Here is a 9,083-nt window from a genome sequence, read left to right as displayed (position 1 = left end):
CACAAGAGTTTCTCTTTGATTCCCAAACAATGTACAGTGTACGTTGTCTTTTTTTGAGCTTTTGTAAATACTGGTTGGTTGGGAAACACCTATGAAGCGTTTGAAAAGAAGTCTCTTTGACTTTGTTAATCAGACAAAACCCCTGTGGCAGAAGCCAGACCTTGTCCCAACATATATCTTGAACAAAACTGGACCAGTGGGATAAAGAGGAGGGTGTACTAATGATGTCATGTTGAAAAAGTTGACAAATTATTTTGTGAACATTCTTACAGTGTGGAGAGAAGCAACTTCTACCAACATCAGTATCAAGTACATTACCCAAAACGGGAGTATACCATCAGCCCTGTAACCTCTAAAAAGTGCAATGACACCTGTGGGGAAACCGTCGAAATCAATCAAACTCCATGGGAGTAACAGGGATACCATAATGCTGAAGTAATTCCAAATGTTGACTCTCTTGTTCAAATAATCTCACTGACCAACAAAATGTTATCTAAAATTGTGTCTATTTTTGAATAAAACATATTTGTTGTTCCAAATAAAAAATCTGTAGGACTAAAATTAAGTTTGAAGAATAAATACCAGGCCAATAACATTTGTTTATGAAAAGAAGCAAGTTTGAGGGGAATTTTGTCAATATTATAGTTACAGATCAAAATAAAGTTGAGACCGTAAAGAAAATATGTAATGGGGAATACAGTTCCACAGAGAAGTTGGACATCTGAGGTATCGCCTGAACCAATGTATTTCAACTATATCATTTAAAGTAGTAAAGTCCAAAGTTAAGACCACCTTTACAGTACTCATTAAAACTTATTTTCTTACATAATGAACTCAGTTGGGGGCCGCGCAGTAACGCTCAGCAGTCACTGGAAAAATAGACTTCACTAAGCTTCCAATATTTATATTTTTTGCATCAATAAAACATTACTAGGTTACTAATAATAGCTTGTGTACTGTGGCATGCATTCAAAAGACTCAAGGGTGTAGACTGATACAGGTGAACAAGTCATGTAAACTTTTAAATTACCTTTGTCGGCAGAATACATGCAACACACAGCAAAAGAAACTCCACACACTTATATAAGTATATAATATAATAATAGCTAATTATTGTGCAGTTCTTTGTATTTGACATTCTCTAATATATTTGGAGTCAGGCTGGTGTTCTCTCAGAGATATAGGCCTAAACAAACAGAAAGTTACAAAATTCTCTAAAAAGCTTTTTATTAATGTAAAAATAGTCGGTTGGATAAACATTGTCCACTAGATGGGGTTATAATGTTAATAGTTGACTCCCACAAAAGTTACCTCTGCTCTCAGCACATTTCCAGCCGGTTATACTCAAATATCAAATTATTATCAAAATCAGAGATGGGGACAGGCTGAATAGTTGAACGTTTACACACGGATCTACCCTCAACAAATAATAACAATGAGGGGCCACAGTTTGACAAAACTATGGTACAGTAAACTCTCGCCAACAGGTCAACTTCCTAACTGAACTAAATTTACAAATATTTAAAATATATTTTTAAATAGCTCATAAACAAGGACCTACATTCACACAAGTCTCAGCACATCCAGATAGGGCAGCATTCACACTTCCCTTCTAGAACACCCTGAGCTTAATTAAAAGAAATTATACTTTCCCATTGGCATTTATTGCAAATTAGTTTATGACTAAGTAACATTGAGGGCCCTTTCTGTATTTATATAATAATGTGCAGTAGGAAACAGGTTAAAGACCTGCACAGATTGTGACAGCAAACTATGACATGCTTCCACTTGAATACTGAGTATCCTTAATGATTATATGAGACAAATGTACTTTAAATGAGACTCAGAATGAATAGGCCTAGAGCACTTAAAAACACAGAAATACAATTGGAATACATAGCAGAATTTAAAGATTTTTATTTCTTAAACTTTTATCAGTTACATCCAAATAGTCTTGACAATTAAAAGTATAGGTTTAAGGATAATAATAGCACTCAGAACAAAAACTGTGCATTATGATGTTTTTTACATTCTCCTTGTTCTACTTAATAAAAAAACAACAGAATAAGCTGTAAAGCTTTGAAATGGTATATAGGAAACATTCCAACAAAAAGAAAGAAAATGATCTTGCAAGAAACTGTATGAGGCAAGACACAAGTAAAATAAGAATTTTACTGAATTATATTTTTATACTTGAAAGGATGGGGACCGGGGTGTGAGCAGCAGTATAAGGCCATGCAAAGATGAGAGAAAAGCTGAGTGGTGATGCTGCCGTCTCCACCAGTTAGGAGAGCGTAACCAAAGAGACCAGCGGTGCCACCAGGAGCAGAAGGCCAGCACTTGTGCTGCTGGCGCTGTTGCATAAGTTCCCCTGACAGCAGCTAATATCTGTTCCAAGGGCTCCTGCAGCCTGCGTTGTTTTCGTTGAGCACAGGATCTTGGAGGCACAGCCCTTCACGGTCATCTTTTGATTTCCTGCACTCACTAGAAGAAGAATAATGTTAGGGTGAGAGCTTAAAGTTTTAGTACATCCATTCAAACAAAGTTAGATGTTTAATTCTGTAGGCCTGTTACCTGTTGTTGAGATGCAGTAGTCCTGATTCCCCTCACATCTTAAAGTGTTGGTGCACGTTTGTCCATCGCAGTAGAAACACATCTTACCATTTGGATTGGATTGGCTGGGTTCTGTAACAAAAAACATCCATTGTTCATATTGTTTGTGGATGCAGAGGGGCGGTTGAGGGGTGACTTGAACGCACTTTTCTTTTTCAGTGCCTTTTTCAAAGCTTCAAAGTCCAATGGACACGGTGCTGATTTACACAATATAAAAAATATTAACATTCATTGTTCATATTGTTTGCGGATGCAGTTATTCAGATGGAACAATTATGAATATACTTATATGTACTGTATGTTTAATATAAATGTATTTTTTTAGTCAGTAAAATCAGTTTCTTTTTAATAAATAAGTGCAACAATACTAACTTTTAAGAGGGGTAGTTTTCATATTTTTGAAAGCTATGCTAAAACAGCTCTCATTTAAAAGAAGCAGCTACATACAAAGAGACAATCCAGTAAGAAAGTTACCTGGGGCAGGTTGGGTGTTGCAGAGATTGGAGTTGCAACACTTGCTATTAATCGAGGTTTTGCTAATACCAAAGTTTACTGAAGCCTCAACACACTCTTCAGCCGGAACACAGGTTTTTGAGTTGACATCAAGAACTTTCATATCACCTGCAACAAAAGAGGGCCCTTTGTAAACGGCAACAGCACAAAGCATTTCAACAGTAAAAAACGATGCCGCACAAATTAGGATACCTGCATATGAAGTGACTTTCACCGCCCCACATTGTTGACCCTGCAAAGGGCATTCTTTTGTATCCATGCAGGTTCCTGAGGCTCCCGATACACAGTCATAACATGTCAAGGTTTGGGCTGAGAAAACACAAAACTTTCAAAGTTTAAACTTTAAAAAAATAATAATAATGTTTACAATTTAACTCTAAGGTAAAAGCACGACAATTATTATGAGAATATTATCACCTGTTCATCCGCGGACGAACAGGTGATGAACAAAAAGATCCGGGCTGGAGCTCAAGGCTTTTTAAAAAAACAGATAAGAAAAACAAGACTTGCCTTTAGGGAAAAGCACAATCCCAAAGATCAGCGTCAGCAGATGCATTCTGTGATGGCAGGATACAACTGATTTTCGGTTGGATTTGTTATGGCCATAAGTAGTTGTCCTGAGAAGGGGTTGTCTTTATCCTAAGACCACTCCTTCATATCTCTCTGAATAGTGACTTAAAGTAAATCTTTAAAAAAAAAAAAAAAAACGCCCCTTAAATTAACCTGAAACGAAACTGATGTTTTGTTACCTGCAAGAAAAGTCAGTGTTAAGTTTTGTTATTAGACAATAAAGCTGTAATAGTCACAACACAGACAGATTAAAACATACATATATGTATGTTTTAATACATGTATGTTTTAATACAAGGTAATTACACAGTGCATGTGTATGTATACATACACATGCACTGTGTAATTACCTTTCGTAATTTCCAGGCATGGTGAAATAACAAGCATGCTCTTTATTTCAAAGAAAATAAATGCATCTTAAATCCACTAAAGTATAAAAAATGTACAGGTAGGATTATTATAATTGTATATATAAATTATGGCTTATGTTTGTTTTATATTAGTGCAGCTGAAAAAGAGCCATAGACATATCCAAATTTCTTTGATTTGCCACCAGCACCCAGTTTAATATAAATTCATAAGTGTTTTGCCATGTTCACTTTCACTTCCTTGCATTGAAGAAAAAAGAAGTTGGCGTAGGCTGCAACTGGTGAACAAGCCCCGTTTAGCAATACATGCCACGCACAGATTATTCAAATTTAAGCCACTTTAATGTAGCAGCTTAATGTAATTGCTTTGTAGGTATCCTTCTCTAGTATCTTTTTGAGTCATGCTGAGGTTCTTGCAGAGGTTGTGTAATCACTCCAGTTAACCTTAATATAACAATAAATGAAAAGCTTTAGAGAATCCTTAAAATTGCTTACTAAAAGAAGGTAACCACTGTCTTACAAATAACAAACAAAAATGGTAAGGAAATATGCAGATAAAGACATGATTAAACATGGTGAGATCATGGGATTTTACATACCTGCCACAAAAACTATTTCTTCCTTCTTAACCTTGTCATATCACACATGCATTATGCTCTGTTTGATCTAGTATCACTTGTAATGGCTCGCTTCACTAATTAACAAAAAAATACTAATAAAATTAAGTCCAGGTAATATACAGTAAATGATCAAAATAACACACAAATGAATTTATAAGTTTTAAAGGTTTATTTGAATGTTTGAGTGTCTTCATGTAGGATCTTAGTGGCTCCGTCTGAGTCTCTCAGTGTTGGCCTGCTGTTTACGGTACTTCCCCCCCATCAATTTAGCTTTATGAATAAGAAATTTCCCTTAGAAAATAAGTTAAGCTTTAGTTTGTGATGTCTCAGGATGACCTTAGTTCCCTGATAAAGGCAGTCAAAATATAACATTTATATCTGAAAAGACTTTAAATTGAAGTATTGGCATCAGCCCCAAATGAAAACTTTTGCCGATAGGACGCTTAAGATTCTTTGCAATTAGGTGGAAAAAATATGAGCATATATCAGCAATTAGCTAAAGTGAGATGGAAAACATGGGCATATCAGCCAAAATCCAATGTCATGCATTAGATACACTTTTACTGGTGCCCAGCCCGGACATTTTGTCGTTGCACAATTTTAGTTCATCATAAAAAACCTGATGCAACCGTTGCATGCCTGTTCGTGCAGCAGTTGGGACCAGATATGACTCAACAGCTTTTTTTCTACAGGCATCAACCCTTCATTGTAATTACTTCTTCTTTTTATTGAAGGCCGTTACAACAAAATACAAGACAACAAAGGACGCCAAAACTGCTATTACAATAATGGCTTGCAAATTTAAAAAATAGTCACATTTCTTTCTCTTTCCCACCACTGCTGTACAGGCTTCAGCTGAGTCTGTTCAACATGGCAGGGATACACCACTTTGACACAGAGTGCCAAGAGCCCACAGGTTTTCATTTCTACCAAAGTCTGCAAAAATGTGTCCTGCTTTACATCCAACTCTTCACCACTGAACGGGCTTCCACTTTCACTTCTCCCTCATGTAGGATGCCAATGACAATCTCCACTTTCAGAGCCACAATTATTATTTATGTGACCTGATTATTGGACATAACAGCTTCAAATGTATATGACAGCAGTTCATCCAAGGTGTTAGCAGAGCAGGCGGCTGTACTCAGAGAGGGCCGAGGACTTTTTCACCCCATCCCAGATACGCGCTGCGTAGTGAAACCTGTAAAAACACAACACTTACAGACCAGATATTGTATTCACTTTGATGAAACCAATGTGTTTGAAGGTTTTTTGTGAGAGTATACAGTATGTTTTAGCATTTTTTAGCACTTTCAACTGATGTGCTACATAGAGAGGTAACCGGAAATGGTAGTGAGGGTATGCAACACAGATTGTGTCAGTATGTGGTAATTTAAGTAAAAAAAAGCGCTTTAGTCGCCCGTTCACAGGTACCAGAAGTAGGTCAACCCCATGCAACAAAGATGTGAAGCAGTTCTCAGAAATAATGGTTATGCAACTATATATTAGTGCGGTGATTTAAAGTAAAGCAAACCCTTGAGACATTTTTCAGTTTATAAAGTAAATGTTTGAATTTGTAAAGAAAAATGCAAATAGTGCTATTTTTTGAACAGCCTAATATTCCCTTTTCTTCACTTTCTGTAAAGGTATAACATAAACTAGATCAATTATGGTAATGTTTTGATTTGCAATTTAATGTGCAGATTTCTTAATGCAATGATATTATGGCATTTAAAAGGTATTCTGGGGATTTTGAGCATTTTTCACTTTTTTAAACACAAAGCTATTATTCTGAACACTGTACAACTGTACAACCATGTATCCTGAGAGGTGAAACCCAGAGCATAAAAGGTTCACAAAGCTGCTCCTGAATCTCATTCCAACTTTATAAACTCAGATGAAAAGCAGTGAAAACCAAATGATTCTGCTAACATTCACTTAAATGTATGTCCCGCCTCTCTTGTTTCCTGTCTCTCTCTCTGTTCTGTCAACTGTCAAAGAAAAGTGTTAATGCCAAAAAGAAAAAAACCTTAAATGTTGTACTGTAATAACATTTCTTGAGTTGTGTTTGGTTGCTTTGCTTTGTTTTTGTCCTGTAAAGGTTGATTATTAGTTTTCAAATGATAGAGATTAAAAGTGAGCACAGAAGAATGTGATGCGTTTACCAGTTCTTCTCAGTGAGGATGGTGTGCGACAGCTGACAGCGGGGCATGGCCAGTATTTGGCTGCGGAGTTTTGAAACCATGGTGGAGAAGGCAGGATGCCCTCTGTACCCTGGGAGCAGAGAGAAGAGTGGGTATGCTCCCGACCCTAAATACAGTACAGAGATATTATTTAATCCACATCTGACACAATACACAGGAGTTTTGCCTTATGTGAAGAGAAATTCTCTATGACCTGCTTTAGTCAGATTATCGTCGCCATCATTCTCCTGCATAGGGAGGAGGAACATATTGACTTCGGTTGCCAAATAGTCCTGTCCCAAGCCAGGGAAGATATTGCAGTCTAGCATGGATAGTTTACCTAAAAACAAAAGGCACAATATGGGGTGAGTGCAGGTGTGGCATGATTAATTTACATATCTTAACCAAATACTATCATCATCATCACATACAACGTATTGTCACGAACTATTTGCAAATCATTTGTGCCCACCATTTGTCCCAAACCATTAGATTGATTCACACCTTCATCACTTCCAGATTTGACTACTGCAACACCATACCTCTGCTACCCGTCTCCTCACACACACACCCATTCCCGTGATCACATCACTCCCGTCTTTCAGAACTTCCAGTGGCTCAGTTTAAAGTCCTCCGCTTCACCCCCACGAAGCCCTCCATAACCAGGCTCCTTCCTACCTCACAGACCTGCTCCACCGCCACATTACTTACTGGTTTTATTGTTTTATTTTTTTGCTTGTTTTTTTGTGTTGGTTTTATTGCTTGTCCGTTTTTTATGTGCTTTATGTGCTGGTTTTAGTGTAAAGTGTCTTTGAGTACCATGTAAAGCGCAATATAAATAAAATGTATTATTATCATCTAAGCACAGGTTACACCATTAAACATGATTTGCCCTTTAAAACAACCATAGTGTGAATAGAATATATGTATGTATGTATAAAGAGAACAGTCTTGTGTTTAACCTTTGTATTTGAGATGAGAGTGTGCCATTAACTTGTCCACCACCATATGCATATTCTTCAGATTCCTTGGGCAGAAATCATCTTGCCTGGACTTGTTCTGGAGGAACACTGGAGGAGGGAGGAATTTAAAGAAGTTGATTTCATCATCAGTAAACCTGGTTGGTGTGTGAGATTGTGTGAGAGTGCTGTGTTTCTGCATTAAACCGTTACCTATATGTGGATAGTACTCTGCTCCATCGTCACTGCCTGAAGAGCCAGTGCTGTCATGGCTTGCAGATGGGGTGGAAGGTTTGAGCATCTCAGCAGTCTGAAGAAACCTATCCACATACACAAATGAAACTTCCTGTGTGGTAGTAACATTTCATGAAGATAATAACCACCTAGGTTGGGTAATTAGGGCATGTGAAAATAGTCTGAAAACATGCTTGAAAAAAACATTTGCTTTAATTCCTTGACTGTTTATGATATATAATGTGTTGCATTTGGTTTAAATTGTACTTTAAAAATTGTATATTTTGGTTCATTTCTATATCACCGCCTGTGTAATCTACATTGTAGTTAAGAGCAAGCATATCAGCGCTCTTGCTTTTAACTACAGTCATAATTTTCAGCTGTGTGTATACACAGGGGAAGTGTCTTACCATGACAGTAAAGTTAGTCAAGTTATTGATTAGAATTTGCTGTCCACCGGGGTATCTGAACAGATAATGGTGTATTGGTTCATATATGTTAGACGGGTACATAGTAAGTTATTATTTTAGGTCTGGATTTGCCGACATTTGTTATCTAAAAGACCAACTGAAAGATGAACGTTATTGAGCTTAATAAAAAGCAGAAGACAAATATCCTCTCAAGATACAAAATGAAATACTCAACATTCCTGCGTGTGTGTGTGTGGGGTGCGGTTGGGGGGGGGGCCCTTTGAGGGATAACATCTTCTTTTGTCCTGACACAGATGCAGTTGCAGATTAGCAAGGAAACCTACTTGTAAAGGTTTAAATCAGTGAACCAGTCTTGAACCACAATAACCACATGGCACACTGTAAACAGGAAGGCAGCGATCTGAAGAGACTGTGGACAGATTATACAAATGTTATTATACATTAGAATGTGTGTGTACAGAAAAAATTAAATGGCAACTCTGTGAATATACTGTAGCAGCTTGTGTTTGTGGATTTATTTATGTTTTGTTTTAAAGTTTATATCACAGTACATTTTACATGTTTTAAAGTTTATCTCACAGTGATCACATAAACT

The 9,083-nt window shown here is 37.0% G+C and overlaps 2 protein-coding genes across 7 annotated transcripts in view; both read right to left on the bottom strand.

The window, feature by feature from the left end:
• Positions 1–3,713, bottom strand: part of LOC116691070 (ly-6/neurotoxin-like protein 1) — an 11,027-nt gene extending 7,314 nt beyond the window's left edge. The window contains exons 1-6 of one of the 5 annotated variants that reach the window (XM_032518392.1): positions 3,637–3,713; positions 3,319–3,435; positions 3,088–3,234; positions 2,575–2,685; positions 2,264–2,484; positions 1,901–2,192 (exon numbers count right to left, since the gene is read on the bottom strand). In XM_032518392.1, the coding sequence (XP_032374283.1) occupies positions 2,285–2,484; positions 2,575–2,685; positions 3,088–3,234; positions 3,319–3,435; positions 3,637–3,682 (621 nt within the window). In that variant the 5' untranslated portion in view covers positions 3,683–3,713 and the 3' untranslated portion in view covers positions 1,901–2,192; positions 2,264–2,284. Of the gene's footprint in view, positions 1–1,900; positions 2,485–2,574; positions 2,686–3,087; positions 3,235–3,318; positions 3,436–3,543 lie in introns of those variants that run through there. The other 4 variants (XR_004332416.1, XM_032518394.1, XM_032518391.1 and 1 more) reach the window with 4 other exon arrangements.
• Positions 3,637–9,083, bottom strand: part of smg9 (SMG9 nonsense mediated mRNA decay factor) — an 8,697-nt gene continuing 3,250 nt past the window's right edge. Inside the window, exons 8-13 of one of the 2 annotated variants that reach the window (XM_032518348.1) lie at positions 8,812–8,897; positions 8,037–8,143; positions 7,827–7,934; positions 7,079–7,204; positions 6,847–6,991; positions 3,637–3,719 (exon numbers count right to left, since the gene is read on the bottom strand). In XM_032518348.1, the coding sequence (XP_032374239.1) occupies position 3,719; positions 6,847–6,991; positions 7,079–7,204; positions 7,827–7,934; positions 8,037–8,143; positions 8,812–8,897 (573 nt within the window). In that variant the 3' untranslated portion in view covers positions 3,637–3,718. Of the gene's footprint in view, positions 3,720–4,939; positions 5,883–6,846; positions 6,992–7,078; positions 7,205–7,826; positions 7,935–8,036; positions 8,144–8,811; positions 8,898–9,083 lie in introns of those variants that run through there. The other variant, XM_032518347.1, reaches the window with a different exon arrangement.

The sequence above is a fragment of the Etheostoma spectabile genome, chromosome 6 (genome assembly GCF_008692095.1).
Source record: "Etheostoma spectabile isolate EspeVRDwgs_2016 chromosome 6, UIUC_Espe_1.0, whole genome shotgun sequence".
NCBI lineage: Eukaryota > Metazoa > Chordata > Actinopteri > Perciformes > Percidae > Etheostoma > Etheostoma spectabile.
This window is presented reverse-complemented; position numbering and strand designations above follow the sequence as displayed.